Source organism: Crocodylus siamensis, chromosome 11, assembly GCF_052110815.1.
Source record: "Crocodylus siamensis isolate JL-2025a chromosome 11, ASM5211081v1, whole genome shotgun sequence".
Lineage (NCBI taxonomy): Eukaryota > Metazoa > Chordata > Crocodylia > Crocodylidae > Crocodylus > Crocodylus siamensis.
In genome coordinates this window covers 21,739,243-21,763,853 of record NC_143405.1, presented here as the reverse complement: position 1 = coordinate 21,763,853, position 24,611 = coordinate 21,739,243, and the positions used below count along the sequence as shown (strand labels likewise).

Sequence of the window (24,611 nt, the reverse complement as noted above, 5' to 3'; positions counted from 1 at the left end):
CTTTGTCATGCATCCACAAGATGCATCTCGAGCAGGGCCAAGGAGGTGATCCTCCCCCTCTATGTGACACTGGTCAGGCTGCAGCTGGAATACTGTGTTCAATTCTGGGCGCCACACTTCAGGAGGGATGTGGACAGCAATGAGAGGGTCTGGGGGGGGGGCCACCCACATGATCTGGGGACAGTAGGATAGACCCTACGAAGAGAAGCTATGAGACCTTAACCTGTTCAGCCTCCACGAAAGAAGGCTGAGGGGGAACCTGGTGGCCATCTATAAACTCACCAGGGGGGACCAGCAGGGTTTGGGAGAGACCCTGTTCCCCCTAGTGCCCCCTCGGGGTAACAAGGAATAACGGCCACAAATTGTTAGAGAGTAGGTTTAGACTAGACATCCAAAGGCACTACTTCACAGTCAGGGCGGCTAGGATCTGGAACCAACTTCCAAGGGAAGTGGTGATGGCTCCTACCTTGGGGGTCTTTAAGAGGAGGCTTGATGTCTACCGGGCTAGGGTCATTTGAGCCCAGTCTCTCTCTCCTGCCTAGGGCAGGGGGGTACAAGGTCCCTTCCAACCCTACTTCTATGAATCTATGATTGGTACAGAGGAGGCTATTATTTTAGTATTTTTAGGGCACCTAACCCCTCAAGTCTTTTCTTGGAATTTGAGTCCTCTGTGCAACTTTTTAAGGGTGACGGCAGTTCAAGGACTTCAGTCGTAATTTATATTTCATGCTTAGGGAAAAAGCTGTTTTTCCTAAAATTCAAATTATATGCAGGGTTAATACAACATGAATTTTATGAAGAACAAAAATGGAGCTTGACATCTGAGCAGAAAGTATGTACAAATTTGTGCAGAATGAGGTAGCCATAACTTCTCAAATGAACCATAAAATGCTGAGGTCAGTTTTTCATTTTTGTTTTATTTTTCCACCCCAGAGGGCTGTACCTCAAGAACCCCTTGTTCAAATCACCTCAGATGGAATCATGAACAGTACCACAGATCCTGAGGAGGCACTGCAATTTTCAAAACAATTCAAGTAAAAATGTGAATTTTTGACCGTCTGGAAAAAATGCCCACTATGCAGCAAGTTGATCACTACCTAAATACAGTAATGTTACTGCCCCATTAATCTCAGTTTTCAAAACTTAAAATTGTTATGAATGCTGCTGATCCCTGTTCAGATCTACAAAAAATGTATATCCAAAACATCAGGGCTGCAAAGCTTCCTCAAGGCAGACTTTTTTTGGTTCTTGTTCCTCTGTTACAGAGGTAGACAAGTCAATTTTCATCATACCTAAACAGCTGGGTTTCAGGTAAGTAATACTAAAAAAATTATTAATATTAAATTTAAATATTTATTAAATTATTAATAAAGCTGAATAGAGTGGTACTGCAGAAATGAGACTTATCTTCTGTTTACAGAGACTTGTCCAAAACAAGAACGGGAGGTGTTAGAATACAACCAGGTGTTAGAACATAACCAAGCATATAATTTCAACTTACTACATACAATACCTTTTCCTGAAATACGACAGCAGTTTCCAGTCCTGGCATGATGTCCAGAAGGAGACGACAAGCAGCAGTGTTTAATGGGGGCTCCCTGCTTGTCATGACATAAGCGTTCACGAGCTTGGGGAAAATGATCAAGAAAGAACAAAATTAGTCAGAAATTTAATTCTGCCTCAAAACTGTACAGGTCAGCAAAAATCATATGGATTTTCACAAAATCATAGAGCACAGAACTAAAGGAGAAGATACCAGTAGCCATGTCAGCAAGTAAGCTCTTGGCCTACACCTTACAGAGCACAGCCAACTGCCTGGTGACCTTTCCCCCCGATGCATCAGAAAAGATGTGGAAGCAAGACACTTCATTGTCAGAAAAATAAACTCCTCTAAATACCTCCACTGACAGAATGCCCATCTTTAACAGACTTTTACTGATCCAGTCAGTTAATTAATAGGAACTTGCAGAGACAGAAAACAATTGGAGATTTATTTTAAAAATTCAATAGAAAAAAAAACCAAAAGCTTATTTAATTGCATCCTTCTTTGGCTGCCATTTAGTCTAGGGCAAGGAAATTCAAGCAGTTGGTAGGGTCTGCGTATTAAAATATTTTTATATGGGGCCTAATACAATACAACCCAGTCATGACTGATAAGCATCATTTAATATTAGGAAGTGCAGGAAAATAGCCAGCAACTTCTGGCTCTCACCCACTGCTCAGTTCTTATTACTCACCCAGCTCCTAAAGACAGTTCAATATTTAAAAGCATCCACAAGCAAAGGCTACAGTTATAATTATTGCATGGCATGGTTTTACACTGGTATTAAAGACTGTTTCCACTGTTTGCCTGGCTAATTATCACCAGACATAACCCCATTTTTTATTAATAAGCTTTTGGGGAACTATGATGGTTTTCAATGACAAATCTCCCCTCCTGCCATTTCAACAATGACAGGCAAGCCATATTTAACCCAATTTTAACACTGATGTTTAAAAGAAATCTTCTTTATGTTAGCATAACAATAGCATAGACTGAAGCTAAGAAGCAAACCATAACTGTGTAGATGACAAGAAATGCCATTAAACCATTAAAAGAAACAGTTAAGTATCATCAATTACAGTTTTCAGGATAAACCCACCGCATTCATGAAGTCATCATTTTTGAAAAGTATTCTCAGCAAGTGACCCAGCATACACTCCGGATCTGCTCGACCTGATAAGGAACAAAGGAGTTCAGCCAATCATTCAAGTGTCCTGTATTTAAGTTAACCAAGTATTACAATGACAGGATATATTAATTTCCCAAACTCTTATCGATTTATCATCAGGGATCGGGGTTTTCTGTTTGCTGCAGAAAAACCTGGGTTCTCCTTTAAAAGGGAAAAACCCAAGAAATGGTGGGTTTCCCCTTGCAGGCTGGCAGAATTTCAGCTTGCAAGGGGCTGTGAGGAGCAGGAGGCAGGGGGCGCCACATGCACGTGCCCATACACACATGCACATGGCAGCCAGGCAGTGTAGTGGAGAGCAGCTCCCACAGCTCCCTCCAGGTAAGTCTATGACGGTGGGCAGGGCACATGCAACATGTGGAGAGTAGGGTGGAAGAGCGCAGATAATGCACAAAGCCCCCCAGATTTCTGTGCCTGCAAGAGGCTGCAACCAGACTGGACCAGCTCCAGGCAGGAGTTGCCTCAGCTACCTAGTGGGCGGGACTTAGCATGGGAGGGAGTGCTGTACCACTGCAGCTGCCAAGGTGAAGCGCTCCTGCCTGCCCAGCAGCAGCAGGGGGCACAACTGCACGCTGCAGCCACTGTCACAACTCACCTTGGCAGCCATGGCAGCACAGCGCTTCTTCCCCTACTGGGTCCCACCTGCTGGGTTGTGGAGGCAGCTGATGCCCTGAGTTAGTCTGGCCCAGCTACAGCCCTGCACCCCATTGTGGGCACAGAAATCTGAGGGGGCACGTGCCCCACCCCCCACTGACCACCTATAACCCCAGCAAGTTACCCGTGTTCACATACCCCCTGCTCGACCCACCCCCCTCCTCACACACTGGGGCTAGGACCAGGGGGTGAGAGGGGAACTGGCAGGGCCAGGGACCTGTGGATTGGAAGTGCAGAGGAACCAGCAGGTCCAGAAGGACACAGGTCAGGAGTGAGGGGCACTGGAAGAGCTAAGGGAGCTGCAGGTTGGGAGTGAGGGGCACTGGCAGTACTGGGGTAGCTATGGCTTGAGAACAAGGGGCGAAAGCATGGGCAGCACACCAGCATATCAGGACCACTCAGTGCCACAAGGCAGGGGTGGGGACAGCTGCAGCTGGTTCCGTATCCTAGTGAGCAAAGGGGGCTGGGGGAGCTCTGATTTTCCATGATAAAGAAACAAAATTAAACGCCAAAATATACAGGTATTTAAAATGTATTTTACTATAATGATTGAGGCACTAGTAGGCTTCCAAATTACTTTAAAATTGTAAATATATCAATAAAACATTGTGTTCAATTGATACCTATATGTATAGTGGCATTTCATTTTAATCACGGAAAAAAAACAGGGATTTTTTTTTTTTTTTAAATCAGAGAAGAGCAGGATCTCTGCTTATTTAACCAGCAAAATGAAGAGTAAAGCTCTTGCTGTATTATATCAAAACTGTTGTGGGATTCCCCAGGTAACAGGATCAGTCTCAAACAAACGAATTATGGGAGAAATCATCTACATTTATACATCTAGTATAAATGTCAGCAACCCCCGGCTCACGTGCCGAGCACGGCCCGCAAGGCCATTTTGCTCAGCACGCCACAGCCAGCCCAAGCTCTGAGTAGCTGCTGGAGCCCAGGCTGCTCCTAGCAGGGCTTGCAGCTTCCCAGCTTCCTGCTGGGAGCAGCTTGGGCTCTGCGGCTGGCAGCAGCTACCCAGAGCCAGAGCCGACTGCAGTCAGGAGGCTCCAAACAGGGCAGCAGTGCAGCACAGCCTGGCGCAAGGTACCATGCAGTCGCTGCCAGAGCTGTGGAGTCCAGCACAGCTGTTTGCAGCCTGCCTGCTGCAGCTGCGCAGAGCCCAGGCTGGCTACAAACAATTGCTCTGGGCTCCGGAGCCCAGTCACTATCTCCATGCCGGGAACCGGAGAGAGACCAGGGTTGCGCTTCCTCAGGCCCTTCCCCCACTGCCCACTCCGAAGCGCAGGGGCATGCACCAGTACACAGCTGATGCCAGGGCTCCAAAGCCTGGCACAGCTGCCTGCAGCCTCCCAGCTGCAGTTGGGCCCAGCTCCAGGTAGCTGCTGCCAGCTGGGAGACCGGGCTGGGGGGTACGAGGCACACACAAGGGCATCCTGCCATGTACTCCCTGTCTTCATTTTGTTTTCCTGGCATGCCAGCACTCCGGCACCTTCCAAGGTAGGCACTGTGAGGGTTTCCAGCACTCTGACCAAAAAAACATTGCCTACCCCTGCACTAGAGGATCAGCAAGATCTGTAGACTGCAATTTCCAACTTCTTTTACCAACTGGAGACCAAGGCAGACATCTACATTGCCCACTGCCATCTCTGAAGAAGCCCTTCAAAATTCTACTTAGAAGCTCAAACTGTTATAGACAAGTCAGAAATGCTGGATCACAAACTTTAAGACAAGATTATCACAAGCAACAGTGATGCCAAGACTCAATTAGCAGTGGAAGGACTGAAGCTATTTTTTTAAAAATGTGAATGACCAGTTATCTTTTGAAACAGAACACAGTACAAGCAATCTGGAAAACACGTTCACTACGCCTCACCCGGATGTCTGTCATCAAACGGGTCAGGATCCCCCTTGCGGTATTCTTCAGTCTCCTTCTCAATCAACTCAGACATTCTAAAAGAGTGAAAAAAAAGTTGACATGTGCCAAATGCATGTTAACTCCTATCCCAACAGACAGTTCAATAAAAATAACAAAAAAAACCTACCGTCAAAATAAAACAAACTATCAATTCTCATTCAAATCACATTCTGTGACATCAGAAGATTTCAGGTTAGAAAATCTTAAGAGCAAGACAAGACACTTGTCCCTTCCTCTCTGAAAATAATGACCATGTATCAAGTGTTTAGATAATAGGATTGCGCATCAGAACGATTTAGCCTAACTGCTGCAATTTAGCAAAGGGAAACAATGGATGAAAAGCACATTCTCCTCATCTAAAAGAAGCAGTGCATGTCACTGAACCCCTTTAATTCTATGCATAAGATAAGGGTGGGAAGAGAAAACCCATCCAATCAGCAACCTCATAATACCTCAGAATACAAATTCTTTCAGATACATACAGCAGACAGGCCAGTTACTTCTGCAGATCTCAAGCTGAAAAAAATCCACTCCCATGCTTCAAAGCAGTTGGACTAAAAAAAAAGTTGCACCAGGAACTCCTCTCCAAGTACCCTGTAGAGCATTTCTGATCACTTTTTGCCTATTTGACACAGGGACAAACCACTACATCTTTGGGTTTTTTATATTAGGTTATTTTAATTGGAAAAGTGATGGGGGAAGGGAAAAAAGGATTTCTCGCCTATCTATAAGGAGGAAAGAAAAGATAAGTATTACATGGGGCTGCCCAGTCCTGCTGTGAGCAATTTAGCCATGCTCTGTCCCTGCCTAATTGTCGAGCCATTTAAGGTTAAGAATTGGAGTATTAAAGGTGGGGGGAGGGTGCAGAGGAGAAGGCTAACTTGAGCAAACCCATCCACATCAGATTATAAAACTAACTACATCAGCTGGACAACTGTAAGTGTTGTTGTTTTACTGTTCATTCCCCTCAGCTGACAAGTGATCCTGAAGCTATAGGAGAAATCCCAAAATTAACAATCGGTCAGCTAAACAGGTGTAAGAAATCCTGGAGAAATACACAAACTTGTCTTTTTCTGAGAATTTCTCTAGAATGCTACAGAATTCTATTGTTGTTTTTCAGTGTATATCAGAGGCTACCAGGGAAGACCTGTAAAAAGTGAAGGTGCTTGCTGTATTTCCCTTGCCACAAACCGCACTGATTTACTTATAGGGCAAAGATGACAATATTTGGGCATACTTTACAAAAGTGTTATGCCTGAAGAGTAAAGAGCAGGGACCCTTGTTGTGTCACTGACGGATTTCACAAGATTGTGCTTCTGTAGGGTTCTGGTATTTCCTATGAATCAGCCCGAATCTGAAAAGATACAAACTACATGTCCCTGTAAAATGTTGCCCAATTTATACTCTGGAGGACTGTTGACAAGTTGCATCCTAAAGAACCTCTTTCTAAAGGACTCCTTATTACCAGCTTCCATTTTTTTTTCCTTGGGGAATTAATAGCTGAAGGGTGTATGCACAAAAGCAAAACAGAAGTGATCCCAGGAGCTATAACCTGGACTACTTAGGTCTTTCTGGGTGGCAAGTAGAACCTTCAACATCAAACAAAACCAGACAAACAGGGACTCAGAAGTGTCCTCATCAGTCTTGCTTAGGTGAACAGACAAATTACATGCCAGTCAAAACCTGAGTGCTCCCAGAGCAGAAACTATGAATATGGGTATGGATTACTGATGATGCTTTTGAGAGGACCAGGTGCAATCACTTAGCCAATGAAAAATAAAAAGCAGTAACTTTTAAAACTGAAATGCAAAGAAGAAAGTTTTTTTCTTTCTTGACTCTTTAAAATGCTAAAAGGTGGCCTGAAAAAAAGTTTTTTTGTCTAATCCAGAACCATACTCCAAAAAATAAGATATTTTAAGAGGAAAAATGAACATAAGCACTTAGTCTTCTCTCCACTTTGTTTAGAGGACATTTTTAAAGAATCAAATTTAATCTATTTTTAGATTAGTGGCACTGTCAGCCTTTAACTCAAGGAGTCAAAAAGATGAATCATTAAAAGTTCCTCTTGCCAAACATTTAGCTTAACAGGTGACAGCAAAGGCCAGACAAATAATTTCCTTTCAATTGCCCAGCTTCCTTGACTTACTTGGTATTTTTCCAGTCATCCGGACTCTTATAGTGCAGACTAAACATACATTCTTTATGTAAAGGTAAAGCCAGCCTCCTTCTCCCCTTTGTTTTCTCTATAATGCATCCTTGTGCTTTCCTTGGTACTGCACTACATACATTTAAAAAGGCACTGTGACAGATCATCATCTGCACATGATCTAAAATTATCCCACCTGTAGTAGGGTGTGGTAAGAGAACCTTCATGTAGGGAACAAGATGTGTATAAGTAAAAGCAGTCCTGAAGCTGCCCATTGACAATACTGGGTGTCACAGAGGTCTTTCCAGTGACCCAAGATCATTGTAGGATTATGGAGTTTAGTTATACTCAACTACTTCACCAATGCATGCCCCATTCCAGCAAATAATAGCAATCAGTCAAGGGAGTAGTGTGGAACCACTGGCCATCCCAAGATACCTATAGGTAAGGGAACTGAGAAAATGGCCCATTGTATGTACAGGATTGGTACATGAGCTATACTTGGACTTTGAACAGATGTTGGTACAGCATCATTTCAAGTTGCAGCTTCTCACCTGTTGGTATCCTTGATATTTGTGGCCAGTTGACTTTGACCTCTAAGCAGCTTTTTTAGCTATGCTTGTACCTTCTGATATTCTAGAATACATGGGCCCAGAGCACTAGCTTACTGGAAGCTTTATATGTAGCTTATCAGATATTGTGATCACGACAATTTACCGTCATTTAGTTCTACTACTATTCAACTGGCATTAACTTTGGTATACCCTAATTCATCACTACGTTCTCTGGACCTCAGCCCTCCACCAACCAGAAAAAGTTTTCCTCTGCTTCAACTCTCAAAGAGGAAGGAAGTGCTCACTAACAAATACAACCACAACTTCCTGTTTTAAGGTCCAGAACAATATGCAAGAGCATCACTCCATCTTAAAATATATTGAGCACAATCAGTATCGCTCATGAAGACTCTCTTAAACCTAGACTTATGTCAGTCTAAGGCACTTCTTCTCAAAGCAGACTAGATCAAACTACACTTCATAAGACTGGGACTTTTACTGCTACCTGAAGCAATATTAATTCAGCAATCACTAGGTCCCTCTAGTGCACCCTCTTACCAAATGCCTTAAAATGAGGCCTGTCACCTGCACTAAAGCTAAAAAGGCTTGGCATTCAAAGACTAACTGAGGTAACCTTGTCAAAAGGACCAAATGTTCATGGATTGGGTTAAGTCTGTTAGGCCATCAGCAAAGTTGCCTCAAAGGGAGTTAATACAGGTTATCTACAGTCTGGAAGTGCTCTTTGAGGTACATTCCAGTTGTCTTTAAGTGACAAATATGTTGACTCAACATCATGATCATCAGAACCCAATACTTCAAAAATATTACAAACATAACTGGTAGGTAGTATTGATGATGCTTTTGCCCCATTATCCATGCAAGCACAATCAGCGTACCATGCAGAATCCTAGAAGTAAGGACCGGGGGTATGTTCCTGAGGTTAACAGCTTACTTTGACACTGATCATGCAGGGCTCAAAGATAAAGGACAGTTTCAGAGCAGAGGAGTGGTAAGAAAGCAAAACTGTTCTGGAAGATGGAACTTTCCCTAGTGTTTCAAGCTGGTTACTAGAACAGCTGGATGACTAAATATTCTCTGACAAGACCTTCTATGGCAAAGACAAATACTATCTAACCTACTGTTGCCAATTTCTACAATTTTATCAGACATTTCTGGATATTTAAAACACCAGCTTTTGAAAGCAAGCGATCACAGCTTTCATTTTAAATAAGGAGTAAATTTCTAGCTCTATAGGGCTACAGGGAAAAACCTTGAAAACTTGACATGAGCTTATCCTAAAGTCTCAGAAATTAGAAGATAAACTTAAAATACAACTAGAATGTACTGCCTTAAATATCTTGCAATTTGGGAAGTCAAACTTATATTTTTAGGTGCTTGGGGATGACAACAGTACCATCTAAAAGCTGTCTTCTATGTTTTTACACTATTTTTGATGAACGTCATGGAGAAGACACTTCACATCTCTTTCCTCTGGCCCTGGAAACTCTCTAACATTGGATAAGCAGAGCTACTACCACCAGTTCTTCCTTCTACTTTCCACATCCCAGCTTCCTCACAATGGACAGCTGGCTGGTCAAGCCCAGGGAAAGAGCATTTTCTCATGCAACACATGACCACCTTCTTCAAAGGAACCATCAACTTCCTGTTCATTAAAGGATCCCATCATAAAAAAAACTGCACTTTAATAAACTTTGTTTTGGACTTAACCAGCGAGCGGCATTAAAACCTCCTCTCTACTCCCCAAGATTTATCTTGTGACAATGCTTCTCATTATTTCATATAACCTGAGTACAAGTACTATAAAGAGGTTTTACAACAGCAATCATATGGAATAAGCTTCTTTTAATTAACCACTTTAAACGAGGCTTTATTATCATATTAACTCAAATTGACCCTGATTACAAGATGATCCCCAATAATTAGATTCTATGTATAGAAAATTTATAAATGTGTTATAATTTTCCAGAACTTCTGACAGAGGTGCTCTCTCTTATTAGACCAACTAGATTTTTGAAAAATCAATCAATCAATCTAGTTGTCCTAATAAAAGGCATCACTTCTACCACAAGTTCTGGTTCCTTTTGCCTCTAGACCAATACGGCTACAACCTGGATACCTTATAATTTTTCAGGTACAGAATCTAATCATTGAAGACTTGCCTTGTATTTGTCCCCTACCACTGCTATAACAGGGAAAATAAATCTGTTGGGTCAGCTGGCCCCTTTGCTGTCTGCTTCCCCCTAGCAGATTCTTAACCCTCTCTTTATTGTCAGATCCTGCACATCAAAGTGAGGCACAAATTTGAAAACAATTACCTTGAAATTAAACATGGCTGTAGCAATTTGCCTGAAATACCCCTGCACTTAGCTCATCCAGAGTTGATGCATGTTACCCTTTTTTTTTTTTTTTTGGAACTGGTACAAGTTTTAGCACAGGAACTCCATAAACACACTTTTCAGCAGCACTTGGGAACCTAAGTATATGTAGTAAAAACTTTTACTTTTTAAATAAAATGTTGTTTCCAGGGCCAAATCAGCTCTGAATTAAGTTCCAAATTTTGAATAAGCAGAGCTCAATCATTCAAGTCTGTGTGGTGCTACCACCAGCAAGCATCCTGCCTCCCAGACACATCAGTCTGGGGCTTTAGACAAACCCAAATCCATGGCAGGCATTCTATGTACAAGCCCCAAGCCCAGAGGTCTTGGAGTTCAGATGCCTCCTAGTCTCACTCACCCTTACCCAACAGGCTGAAGGAGCAACCTAGAGAGAAAGCCCAAAAGCAATCCACCATCACCATGAATTGTGCAGCTGAGATCCTCCCACTGGCAGGCTACAGTAGATTCTCACGGGGTGCCTACCTACAGTGCAACGGACAGGTCTCTACCCTCAATTACACCGAGTCATTAAAGACTAAGAAGGGGATCTCCCTTTCCAGGTATATAAAGCCACATGGGCAGAAAGCATCATCATGGCATCTCTTCTGCCAGGTAAGTATGGTACAAACCACCCCCCCCGGCAATCTCAAGCCAAAGTTGTCAAATCAGTTCTGGATTTTATTGACTAAGCAGAGCTCAATCATTAAGCCCAAGTGGTAATACCACCAGCAAGTATCCCCCCTCCCAGACTTCAAGCCTAGGGCTTCAGATACTGCCAAGTTCATGGCAGGCATCCGACATGCAGGCCCCAAGCCCAGAGGCCTTAGAGTTTGCATGCCCCCAAATCTTACCTGCTCTCAGCCAAAAGGCCAAAGGAGCAAGCTAGGGAAAAATCCCCCCCATCTCCATAAAAATAAAGCATGTAGCCAAGATTTACCTACTAGGAGGCTATAGTAAACTCTTACAGGAGGGCCTGACATTAGTACATTGGACAAGTCTCCACCCTTAACTACACAATGACATTTAAAATGATCTTGGCTTGGTGATCAGTGATCACAGCATCTCCCCTGCCAGAACAGGTACTATAATGGATCTGAGCTAAAAGACCAAGAAGCAATATGATACAGACTATGGATGGTATTAGTCCAAAAAGAAAGGCTCATGATTTACCACATAGTTAATAGGGCTGTGCCCCACCAAAATCTACAGCTTTCAAGCCATGGTGACCCCACAGCTCAGCACTGCTTAGTATGTGTGTGTACTCCAGATACCCCACGAAGGATCCATGTGCTAATTAACACCCCCCCGCCCCCCCAACCATGTTCTTATCACAAATCCTGGGATCCTCCAAAAATGTCTATGTAGAAGAGGCAGACAGCAACCTGGTCTGGCTTTACCTCATGGAGGGTGGGGCAATGCTAAGCATATGCAACAGGCTGAGAGAGGGAGGCAATACAGGGATTCTGGGTGAACTGTTTGGCGTCTAATTTCTTGATGTTTCCTACACATTTAAGGCTTGTAAAGAAACAAAGCTCTATGGAAATTGGAAAACGGCACATCTCAGCTATAAAAGTGAAGAATAAGTCAAAACATATGCAATGTCATGGCTCACCATGAACTTGGAAAAGAATCAGTGGTGAGGGGGATTGCATTTAATGGGCACTACAATACATCTTATTCTGATGGGCTGCACTAACCTATTCTTTTGGTTAAGATGGGGTGGGGGAGCTTCAGGGCTGGCTCTGGTCATCCCAGTGCTGGCTTGGTATTACAGTCCCTCCAGGCCCAGTGTCAGTTCCTTCCTAGGGGAGCAACTTCCTGGGTTGTTTTGTTTTTTTTGTTAAGGGCCACACAAAAAGGTTCCCATCAGTATGTTTGCCTAATGTGGCCCATGTGTTTTACAATCATGCTCATTTGGCTGCATTTAAACAACTTAATAGTTGATTTCCATTGCTAAACACATGCTGCTTTTGGCAGCAGTTTAATGATAAACAATGTATTTAGTAAGACTTCTTTGTATGCGATTGTAAGACCAGTGCCTTCCCCTCCCCCCCCACCAACTGGGGGGAACCTTGTCTTGTATTTGAGCAAATACAGTAGTTTCAGACAAAAATATAATTATTCTCCCTTGTTCAAATCCCTCCCTCTTCTATTATTTAAGTATTAAGCTATTTTGAAGGCAGTTTGTATAGGATCTTTATAAAACAGGCTACACTTAATTTTAAATCGCGCAGAATTGCACATTGCCTAATTGTAGGCCAAGGATAGTATGGACAACTAATAGCTAAATCAATTATTTTAAGAAACTATTATATATACCATCACATGCCAAAAGCTGCTCTTACATCCAAGATGTTTGGATCTCTGGGTTTATTTGCTGGGGCTTACCTGGTGAGGTTAGGGACCATGTCTTGCCCACTGCCATGTTCTTTCTCCCATTGCTCCAGCAAAGCAGTAAGCTCAGCCTTGGAGTCCACATGACCGGATCCTGAAGTCATGGCTTAGCATAAGGACAGTAGAGGAGAAGGGAAAAAAAAACAAAACACATTGATTACTAAATTGTCTAACTCAACTAATAATCAGGAATTTAAATCCATTTGGTAGCACAAGTAAATAGTCACTGATGAGGAAGAGTGGGGGCCAAGCCATCAAGTTCTGAAAAATTTAAGTAGGGTCTAGTTTTTATCCTTTAGGTATACACACAAATGAAAATCTACTTTGCAAAACCAAATGCAGACCGATACATGCAACTCTCTGGTGACAACAGAAGTACATGTCTAGCCACAAATCTATTAAAAGCAAGCCTTCCGCTGGTCAACATACAAGGACAGATCTCATCCCCTTACTGTTGCTCAGAAGCCTAGCGAGAAAACAGAAAGCAGCAAGATTCTAATCAGTATCATTCCTACTATTCAGCCCCCTCTGCTGTAGTGGAAGCAAAAAGAATCACTTGTTGCCATGAGGAAAAATTCATAGTTGTAGCAGAGAGGGACATTTGACAGACACTCACAGTGAAAGAAGAACCAGATAAGGAGAGGGATGCCTCTGCCACACTATCCCTTCAAACCTTCCAAGAACAGTCAGGTGGGTCTGGTGAGAAAGGGAACAGATATAGGAAAGCACTTTCTCTTCTCTAACAGCTTCATGAGAGAGAATGCAAAGCAATAACTTCAAGCTTATCAGACATCTACTGCCAGTTAGCAGCTAATACAGAAGATCTACACTCCTCCCCAGCCTCCAAACAAGCTCCATGTACAACGTTGAGCTTGTTTTAAAACATGATGCTGTCTCCAGACCTTCCTTCTCAATCTGGTGGCTCAGATCAATGGTAGTCCCTGTTCTTATCAACTTTCAATCTTATGTACTGGCCACTACCTAATGGGCATCAAATCTTTCAAGTCTAGTAAAACCATACTAGGAACTCTGATGGTTTTGAACTCTGGGTATAGTTCAGCCAGTATGCTGCTCTGCTCTTTTTTCCCTTACTTTTCAACTTGGCAAAGATGGGCTGCTGATAAGGCCGACTACAGTCTGATGTGGCCTGGCTATAGGGCACTAAGCAGATCCAGAGAGACTGTATGTAGAACTAATCTACAGTGATGATTATAATCAAGTGTGGTTTTGGAAAATAATAGCAAAGAAAGGGGACTGCAAAAGACATTCCTTCTTCTCCAAAAATAAATCAAGATTTCTACCATTTAAATAGTGGTGACACTCTGGCAGGTAATAAGTAGGGACTTAAATTCATGATTTTGTGATTTTTGTGGAAACCACAAATTTGGTAGGTTCCTCATGAAAAACCCCAGTCCCCATGAAAAAGCACACGGACCACAACAAAGCAGGAAGATTGGGTGGAGGAGAATAAAAAGGGAGCTGCAAACAGAGATGAGAAGCCCAGGTGTCCCAAAGCACAGAGGGGAAGGAAAGCAGGGCCAGGGGGGATTTCACAGTACAGCATGGTGTGTGCCCCCCCCCACGCTTCTGATTAGCCAAAGGGCCCTGGAAGTCCCACCCCTCCCCAGAAACTGACAAATAGCCACCTATCAATCTTGCGGGGGGGGGGGGGGGGAGCCCTCCCATGTCTCTGATTGACATGGGGGGGCAGAAATCCCGCCCTTCCCTGGAGATTGACAGGTGGCCACCTGTCAATCTCCAGGGAGGGGCAGAACTTTCATTACCCACCAGCCACAGGTGTGGGGGAGCCCACCATGCTTCACCATGAAAACAGTGCCCAATGCCATGCTGGGACAACAAAATCTGGAGGCAGCCTCTGTGAATTAGGTAGGTTCCTAGTAATAGGTGTCAACGTACACCTGCTTTCTAATTAAGCCAGAATCAACTTTGCAAAACAGTTTACAATGCAGACACGCTAAAAAACAGCTACAAAAAGACCTTATCACTCTTCCTGATGTATATATTTTGCAGGAAGTCAACTGAAGGGAGTAATATATAGAACATAGCTTAATATGCATTACAAATGATACAGTTATACACTGATGCTATGGCCAAGTATCAGCATTTTAAATTAAATAGAACATTGCACACCACAAACCATCTTAAAACTATTCTTGTGAAAAGAGAGTGAATGAAGAACTTTTTATTCCTTATGATTCATGTCCCATAGGCCCTCTTGAGCTTAACATATTTGGACTGGTTAGACAAGGCAACAAACAAAAGCACACCATTTGCACATGAAAATGGTGGGAATCTCAGGAACACCAAAGACCCAAAGAAAGTTGTGGGTTTATAGATCTACTAAAAGACCCTCAATCTAAAGAGCATCACTGTGAAAAGTACTGAACTATATATTAGCATGCACTAATCAATGTTCTAAGCAATCATAAAGGACACAACACAAATGTGGAAGAGACCAAATGACCCACTTAAGCTTTCTTAGTTATTCCACTTAGTTTTTATTCAATCCAGAACTATACTGGGAGGCTTGGGTGATTCTGGATGCATTACACTGATGCAAATGTGCAAAATACTTCCCAGGAAAAAGCTACCTGAATCCAGATTTCTAAAGTCTCTCTTTCTCCTTTTAATGTACAGCTGCTATTGTCTGCATTCTGAAGAGACTGCTGACCCAAAGCCATGGAAGTTTTTTTTAACAAAAAGTAGAGGTGCACCAATACATTGGTCTGGTATCAGATATAAAGAAAATTGTCTGCATAAGAAATCAGCCTGATGTGGCCAATAATTGACATGACTGCACACAGCCACAGAGCAGCACATAGGCAGCAAGGAGCACCACCCAGCAACTTGAAGACCTGCATGCAGCTGGCAAGTCTGGTGTGGTGGAAAGGGAAGGGGGAGAGAGAAGAGGGGTGGGGGGAAAGGGGAGGGAAGGGGAAAATGGAGGGGGCAGATCAAGGCCCCCATGGTGAGGAAGGAGTGGGGCTGAGGCAGGCACTAACCAGCCAGGGTGGGGTGCAGGACAGAGCTATGGTTCATCCAGGGGAGGAGGGGAGTGGCTCTCGCCACTGCACACTGCTCATTCAGTAGCTGTTGGTCCAGTGCTCGCCCACACGTCCAGCAGCTCCTGCTGCTGCTCCTGGCACTCATCCATGAGGGCATGGCAGGGGCAAGTGCCCCCAGATCTGCACGGAGTAGACTGGGGCCAGGGCTGTGCCAAGCTCTTCCCAGCTGGGCAGGGCTGCACTGGGAGGGGGGTTGGGGGGAACTATGGTGAATTGGGGCCCCCCCAGCACCACCACCGCCTGACCCAAGCACAGGCCTGCCCCACTGAAAAGAGCCCGACTGACCCCATGCAGATCCAGGAGCACATGCTCCCCCATGCTCTCCCAGATGACCCCCAGGAGCTGGTGGGCAAACGCCAGACAAGCCACCAGACCAGCAGCTCCCAGATAAGTGGCATGCAGCAGCAGAAGCTGCCCCCCCTGGATGAACTGCAGCTCTGTCCCGCACCCTACCCTAGCTGGGCAGCGCTTGACCCAGCCCCTGCTCTGCTGCTCCCTCACCGTGGGGGTCTTGATCTGCCCCCCACCACCCCTTCCCTCCCCCATCCCCTTCCACCACAACAAACTTACCAGCTGCATGCAGCTCTTCAAGCTGTCAGGTTGGTATCAGAAATTGGATTAGTATTGGCCAGCATGCCTCCTTAAAAATTGGCTACCCATATCAGCCCCAAAAATCTGTATCAGTGCACCCCTAAAAAAAAGCATCTTGGTGCACACAAGACATATATTAAACACAAGATGATATAAACACCATCTCCTTTCCCTTTGAAGGATTTGGGACTATAACCCTACTGAAAAGTAAGCTTTTTAGAGAAGGAAGACAGTGCTGTAATGGAAAATCCAACCCAATAATGATTCCCACTTTAGGGACTCACGTTCTACAATCACTCTTCCTGGGTAAATATGAATTCCCACTTGGCTGTTCCCCTGATCACCCACTTAACTCATTAGCTACTTGCAAATGAACTTTCAAGCTTTCATATATCATTTGAATATTTTATAGTCAGCCTATTACTTCCACAGAAGAACTAGCTTTTTGCTAGTATGACTAAGTGCATCCAACCTTTTTGGCCATCATCACCCCAATTCTATATTTCAGGATTCTGAAAAATGCATGATTTGACCCCCCACAAGGCCTTTTCATTTTACCAGGTTCATTAATTTCCCATACTCTAAAGAAGAGTTTATATTTCATTCTGGACCCCTTGTCTGTCTGTCTGTCTGTCAGCCAGTCATTCTAGCCAAAGCAGCTGAAGGGCTGCTCTGGTGATACTGGCAACAAATCAAAAAAACTTTAGTCAGGAAGCAGTAAGTACATGATTTTCATGTTAGCCATGCAGACATGCAGCACTGCCATATACTCTGAGTGCCATGTAGCAAAAAACTGAGAATCTCAGCTTTCCCTAAAAAGCTAGATCAGTACCTTAGTTCAAAGCACAGCCAGATCTCAACAGTAGATGTAGATATAATATAGTATTTTCACAGAATCATTATTTTCCTGTAATAATATTCCATCTGCATATAGGCATGCACAAAAGGTAAAAATAAAACTTTTATCAAAAACATCTCATGGCCAGTGGGGAGGTGGGTTTGGTTTTCCCCTCCCCAACTCTATGTACTACCTTTTCAATTTTATTTTATTATAACTACATGCTAAATGCCATCAGTAAAGAGACCAAGGTGTATAACACAAACTTGTATTTCCCATGCAATAACCACAATTTTCCCAGCACATGCATTTTTATGACAAGTGTGTGGCATTTGCAGATGCAGTGATCAAATCAATTCCTGCCAGATTTATATTCCCCTCACTCAAGAATTTCATCAAAGGCTCAAGAGAAAAAACAAGAGCACAGACTGAATAAAATGTGATCAGAAGTGCCCCTAAGCTGCAGTAGAGGATGTTTATTAGAGCAGCCCTAATTCTCATTGTTTCACTTGTACAGGCACTTGACAAATCCAACCCTAAACTGCTTTTCAAGAACTAAGAATAGGATGTAGCATTTTAATCACTGATTTAAAAATCAAGTTGAAAAATTCTGTAAAAATGATGTTGAAGTTGCAGCCTCAAATTATAATTTGTAATTAACTAAATGATAAAGTTACATTTCTTTAATACCATTACTAGTTAGGAATCACATTTTTCAAACTTGCCATTAGCAAAATGCAAAATACTGAAAGCTAGGCCTCAATTCTGCAAGCACTTATGCAGGCAATCTTATTTGTCTCCATCATCTCAAATAAAATGACTTCCGTTTTAACAATAAAAAGCAACTGAGAGTTCATATATCATGGGAGCTTATCTTCTTAATATACAAGACAAAAGACTGAAAAAGGTCTCTCACAAAAAAAAGGCCCAGGTCCTCAAAGGTGTTAGGCAACACTGATAATCCTACCGATGTCAACAAAAAATAGGCACTCACATCCTTCGTGCCTGTGGCACAGAGTGACTCTGGGACACAGCTTCCAACTACAAAGCCTAAAGAGTATAATCTAGCCGAAATGTTTCAGCTTCAACTTTATGAAACTGCAATGTATTGGAAGGGAATACTAGCTGCAAAAACAGCACAAGCTATTTGCTTATCAATTTTGTGGTATTCTCCTGGTAAAGATGACAATGAGGCTCTAAACTGTTTCAGGAGATATAACCATTTTACATGCAAATCTTTTAAAATAATATACCTACAGTATTAGAATTTCAGATAATAAATATGAAACTCAAGTTCAAAAGCTGCACTGCAAAATTTAAAAATGAAAAGGAAAGGACTAGCAACATATAAATAACAAAAAAGTCATATTATTTTTAAAAAATTAGTAATGATTTTAATCAACCTTGTGGCAGAACGTCAGACATAAATTCTAATGCAGATTAACAGAGTTATGAGATTGTCCATCAGTATAATAGACAAGGTCAAGCCACATTATAGCAACCACTCTAACCCAGTCCAGATAAAAACAAGCAATATAGTATTGCTCTCAACAATGATTTAAATTTTCTAAAAGAACCACTGTAGACAAAGTCTAAGGCAGCAAGAAATCTAACTGCAATGGTAGAAATTATTTTATTTTATTTTTTTTTAACCAGCAAGTGCTACATAAACAAATGAAGCTCTGGCTGCCTAAGTGTGCAAAGAGCCTGCAACAACTATCCCACTCTTAAAAAGGGTGGTAAAGTTGCAACCTAAGAATGATTATGCAAATGCCAACATCAATTAACAACTTTACTGTTGAACACAGTCTATAAGCAAAGAAGAGATCTGCATGGTCAATCATGAATGAAATCACATCTTAGTGTTAGAAGAAGCAGGACTTTCAAGATGACGGCCTATTTTTTCAGCTTGTCACTTCAGTCATCAAGAAGCAAATACTACTTGCCTGCAGGCCCTACAAACAGTAAAATAATGATCTAAAAAAACAGCAGTTCTACTTGTCTGTCAAAATGTAGTATTCACCAACTTGAGTCAAATTTTGGAAGTCCAGCTCAAAAGATTAAATAACTTAGTTCTACATTTAAGCTTCTATGAAATGAACCTCAGAGGGGTGTCAACCAATTGTAATAAAAAAATCATTAAAATAAGGAACAAATGTGTTGGTGTCAAGGGAAAAATCACTCCATTCTCAGTCCACTGGTTTTCAAGGGGTGACAACAACCCCCAATCAAAGAAGTAGGAAAAAAGCAAGATGAAGAATGGGTCTATACATGAGCCCTGTAACACTGTAACTACACTTGTGTAATCAAAGACACTCTGCGCTCCCACGAATGCACTTTCCTGAGCATGTCCAACTCCTAATCAGGGAAGAGATTCGCTAGCCCAGAGGCACCTGTCATGCCCATAAGAGGGACTGTACCAGTTTAATTCTTGCAATTAAGAAGTGAATGAAAACAGCCTCTGCAAGGAAAGCAGCTCCAACAGTAGAGCCACTCACTACCAAAACTGCACTGCAGGGAGGGAGGAGGCGGCAGGCCCGGGGTTTCACCCCGACCCCTCGGGGCAGGGGGGCGGGCCTATGTGGAGGCAGTGGCGAGGCAACAGCAGGGCAGGACAGGGCAGCCCACCCTACGCATGACGGCAAAGGACAGGTGAGGAACAAGGGGTCCTAGAGCGAGAGGACTGAGCTGGCCGGCGAGTCACCGCCCCCCCACGTGGGCAGGAAGCGCCACGCTCGGGGCAGGGGGCGGGCGCGCGGATGGACGGGGAGGAAGAGAAAGGAGGCCCAGAGGTGGCGAGAAGCCGGGAGTGGCCCCGGCGGCACAAGGTGGGGGGCGCTGCAGGGAGGACCGGGCGCCCCTCCCCGCCCCTCCCCGCCCCGCGGTAACGGCCCTGCGCCGGGCCCTAGGCAGAACAGGACAGGGCTGGGCCGGGACGGCCGACGCAGTGGCACGACCGGGGCCGAGCGGCCTGTGGGACCTGTGCCGTAACCAGCGCTGCCAGCCGCCCTGCGGGGTCCCCACCCGGCCTTACCTGCCCAGCGCCCGCTGGTCCCCGCCGCTGCGCTGCGCTGCCCGGCCCCGCTCGGCCCCGCACAGCCCGCGACGGCGATGGTGGCTCACACTTTGCACGTCACGGCGCGCGCAGGGGCCGGCGCCCGCGCAGCCTCTAGGGAAACACAGTTCGGGAGCCGGCAGCACAGCGCGCCTGCGCGGCTTTCCCGGAGCTGGGAGGCGGGGTCCGGCTTGCGTGGGCCTTGCGGGCGTAGCGGTTGCTGACCCCGGGGAGCCAGTCTTGGTACTCGCGCCCGCTCCCTAGCCGCCGTTTGCAGAAGCCACCGAGTTAAATCATCTCGGTCCTGTCCCGGGGCGGGGAGGGGACGTAAAGGGGTGCCCATGCCAAACAGGGTCTTGTTATAGCGACTTTGGGGCGGCTCCTGGAGCTCTCAACACCTGGCTTGTCCCCACATTAACTCCTGAAACTGACGTCAAGCTCTAAGGGTGGGAGGGTGGTTCCGGTTAGCGTTATGCTAGAGTGCCTGCACCTTACACCCAGCAGCACACTGCTCGACAGATGTGTGGATCACAGCACAACATGTAGCAAGGCCTTTGCATGACATTGTACTTGATGGGATTCATGTTCATAAACCTTAAGGTACAAGTTTAGGTTGGGAATATATTGCCACACATTCATATTCTTCCCTCCATCCACTGTTTGCTCCATTAGCGTTACCCTGCAGATGAGCAGGATTACTAGAAATAATGCCTTCATACACTAGACTACTTTCTTTGGACAGGGCCAGTCAATTACCACTTGCAGAGTGAGGCTACTACAGGAACATTAAATGAAAATACTATGTTCTCCATCAAAAAGGGATAGTCATAATGCAGAGTATTCAAGACACTTTAGAATAGGTGAGCACACACCTGCATGTGGGGTGGGGGTTCCTTGTTGCATATATTGCCTGCAACAGGGAACCCCTGCCCTTGTTACTGGGAGGTCTTGAATACATTTTTAAAAAGGGCAGAGATCAGGTAGCTAATGAGGCAATTAACTGCATCTGGCACTGGGAAAGGATGAACAAAAGGGTCAGTCAGATGACTGGAAGGGGACTGGGTTGAGAAATATAAACCCAGTCCCTGAACTGGCACTGGTTAATCTAGCCTTGTAGCTAGCAGCTAGTGAAGGTGGGCTGATTAGTGTCCAAATAGTTCCCAGAGATCCGCAAAGAGGCGGCTAAGGGGAACTACCACTGTGCGGGGACATATTAACACAGAACAGAGAGGTTTTTTGTTTCACAGCTGTTAGGCTGATGTTTATGTTTTGGCTAGATCTTTTGGAGGACTGGCTGTGGCTGTCGAGGGAAAAAGAGGCCGCAAATGGGGGTGCTTCAGTGCTTCCCCCTGCAATGAGCCCCAGAGTTCAGGCCCTGAGATTGAGGGAGAGATGATTGAGGTAAGGGCTGAAACTCAGAGACTGAGGCCTTAAACAGTAGGCCCAGGCAGAGGGTGTAGCTGTAGAGTAAAAGGGATGTGACTACTGACCCTAGGGGTCTCTCCCCAACAACATTAAAATTGTGGCAGGTAGATGATGGGAGGCAAAGCAAGGTTGGGAAGGCACCAGCAAGCAGGGTAGACCCATGTGGGTGCTACATTACCACATACAGAAATGTATGTGGTGACATGAATATTCCTTCCAAGCTATAAATACCCCTATGGTGATGGACAGTACTGCAGTTTGCTGTGTTCTTGGCTTCTCCAAAATAAGTTACCTAAGCTATGGGGTTTTTGTACCCTGCTGCCCCTCCCAAATGAATGAATTTATAGTCTGTAATGGATCAATCATACAGCTTAGACTACCCTACAGAATCCATCTACTTGCTCATTCTAAACACTTTCTACTGAAATTGGATGAAGGGAGGATGCCCAATCCATTAGACTAGTAGGGATATTGTATGAGTATCAAAAGTTATCATTTTGTACCAGCTGAACTCATGCAGTTTATTTTTGAGCATCACATTACTTGTTTCAATAAACATATTTCCTTTTCCATTCTTGAATGTTATACCGAAAGCCATTTAATTTGGCCATTGACTTGCCTACTTTTGACCATTAGACAGCAGCTTGCTTTGGAAACAGGACAGTTTCCTATGGGATTAGGAGAAATAAAGCACAGCACCAACGGGAGTCATATTGAACCACCAGAGCCAAATCATAGGAAGACTCTAAATCATCCCAGTAGTTTTTGTTCATATCCATTACTACTACAGCATAGCTGCTTCCATCGCAAGGACAGAAGCATGGTCTTGTGCCTTTTATAGAGCAAGAGACCAAGTCAAGAGTTTGATTGTTTCAGCTTTGCCACTGACACTTGTAGCTATTAGCAGGTGTCTTCAGTCTGCATCATCCCTCTGTCACATGCAAGGTATAACTAACACCCTCTTCAGGGAGAGAATGAGAATAAGTTGTCTGGCTCATTAATAGTATGTACTTCTGGAAGTGCTGAGTCACCATTCAGACAGGGTTCTTTGTGTAAATCTAGTATCTCTTATTAGACCAACTAAAATAGTTGGGAAAAAATGTTTTTGTCATCATCCAGGCTGTTGGAAGTTCCTTAAAAATCACGGAGCTGAAAGTAAGTACTCACACAGTGGCTGTGATAGTAACAGGAATGGAAAGCAAAGTGTTGTAATGAACAGATAGGGGTAACACCACATGGAATGCTCAGGTAGCTGAAATTTTCTACCATAAATGAAGAATGTTAAAGAGGCTGAATGAGAGTGACCAAAAAAAGTCTAAAGGAAAAAATATTTGGGCAATTTTTGTAATAAAGAGATGCTAACAGTCAACTTGTACAAGAATGAAATGAAGCAGAATCCTGGATCATGAGTAGGAAGAGAAAATTTGACAAAGAGAAAGAGGTTGCGATCAACCCTGGCAGTACTTCCAGAAATGACACCTTCCATGTGTATCCTCCACTTATAATAAAAATGCTTACAGAAGCTAGATCATACCTCTCAGACCTTCTCAAGAAGGTATGACAAAAAAGTTACTGTGCAAAAGGACTTCCAACAAGGGTTGGAAACCTATTCCCAATGGGCCAGATGCAAGTTATGAAGAGACTTGATCCAGCCTGCAACAGCACACTCCAGTCAGTGCAGCAGAGAGGGCATTCCCCAAGTACTGCTGCCTATCTCATTCTGTATTTCCTCTGTAGTATTTGCAAGTCACTGCAAATCTTTGCATCCTTCAATAGGGGCTGAGTTCAAACAGTGAAAGGTTGTCAACCCCTCATCTACAGGATGATGCCGACTGTTGTTACTTGGGAAGCTGTGTTGTTTATCCAAAGGTGGGAACCACAGTCATAAAGGACTTCCTTTATCCATACTTGAATGTGGGCCCAGTGAAGTCTTACTTTAACAGGATACTTGGGGTTCCTCACTCAGAGCTAGATGGTATGGGGCCACTTTTACCAACTGATGTATTCTCAAATAAGAGTAGTTTTTCTGCATACCCGTATGGGAATTGAATGTGGGCATGAAATTCATAAGGGGCCTTGGGTCCAACAGGATTAAATACCTTCTCACATGTCTGGCACCAGGCAGAGTCACCAATGCCTAGGCCCTTTGGCTTGCACAGTTAGTTCAAAGACATGTTTAGGGTGCTTTTAGAACTCATATTTCAGCAGTAGCTTAACTAAAGTAAAGTGGGAAAGAGGACAAACAGGGCACCAGATGCCAATGGAGGGGCAGCAAAGTACAAAAATAGCAGCTTCCTGCCCAAGCTGGTACTGGCATTAGCAGTGGCAACCCAGCCACTGTCACCTAGGGTGCAGAACTGTCCAGCTACACCTCTATTTTTTAGAGTAGAGGCTGCATTGCACTTCAGAGATTCAGTTATGGTACAGGACCTTGCCATCTGCAATGGAGATACTGTTCTCTTTCTGTACTTCATGCTCTCCTGCAGAGATGCATAGAGAAAAAGGATTGATGGAGTCTAAGACAGGTAGAAAGCAATCCTAAACCTCTCTGGATTAAGCTGAAACTATTAGGATTTCATGCACCCTGAAGACCAGGGGGTAAAGAAAGCTGAAAAACTGCTCTTTCTGGCTTTTCTTCCTCTAGTTTGGCCTCGGACTAGGGCAAGCACCAGTTAATATTAAATCAACAACCTCATGGTGAACTTTTTGCTCCAACATCATCCACTTTGACAGTGACATTTTTAGCCAGAGGCCCAGCCCAACATTAGCCCATCCAGTTTTTTTAATCCAGTGCTTGTATTAGTTCTTCCAACCCT

The 24,611-nt window shown here is 44.0% G+C and overlaps 1 protein-coding gene across 2 annotated transcripts in view; it reads right to left on the bottom strand.

The window, feature by feature from the left end:
- The window catches only part of DCAF1 (DDB1 and CUL4 associated factor 1), a 99,267-nt gene extending 78,767 nt beyond the window's left edge, over positions 1-20,500 (bottom strand). Inside the window, exons 1-5 of one of the 2 annotated variants that reach the window (XM_090023030.1) lie at positions 20,350-20,500; positions 12,795-12,906; positions 5,269-5,345; positions 2,643-2,716; positions 1,502-1,627 (exon numbers count right to left, since the gene is read on the bottom strand). In XM_090023030.1, the coding sequence (XP_089879156.1) occupies positions 1,502-1,627; positions 2,643-2,716; positions 5,269-5,345; positions 12,795-12,904 (387 nt within the window). In that variant the 5' untranslated portion in view covers positions 12,905-12,906; positions 20,350-20,500. The remainder of the gene's footprint in view (positions 1-1,501; positions 1,628-2,642; positions 2,717-5,268; positions 5,346-12,794; positions 12,907-20,349) is intronic. The other variant, XM_090023031.1, reaches the window with a different exon arrangement.
- Positions 20,501-24,611: the final 4,111 nt, after the last annotated feature.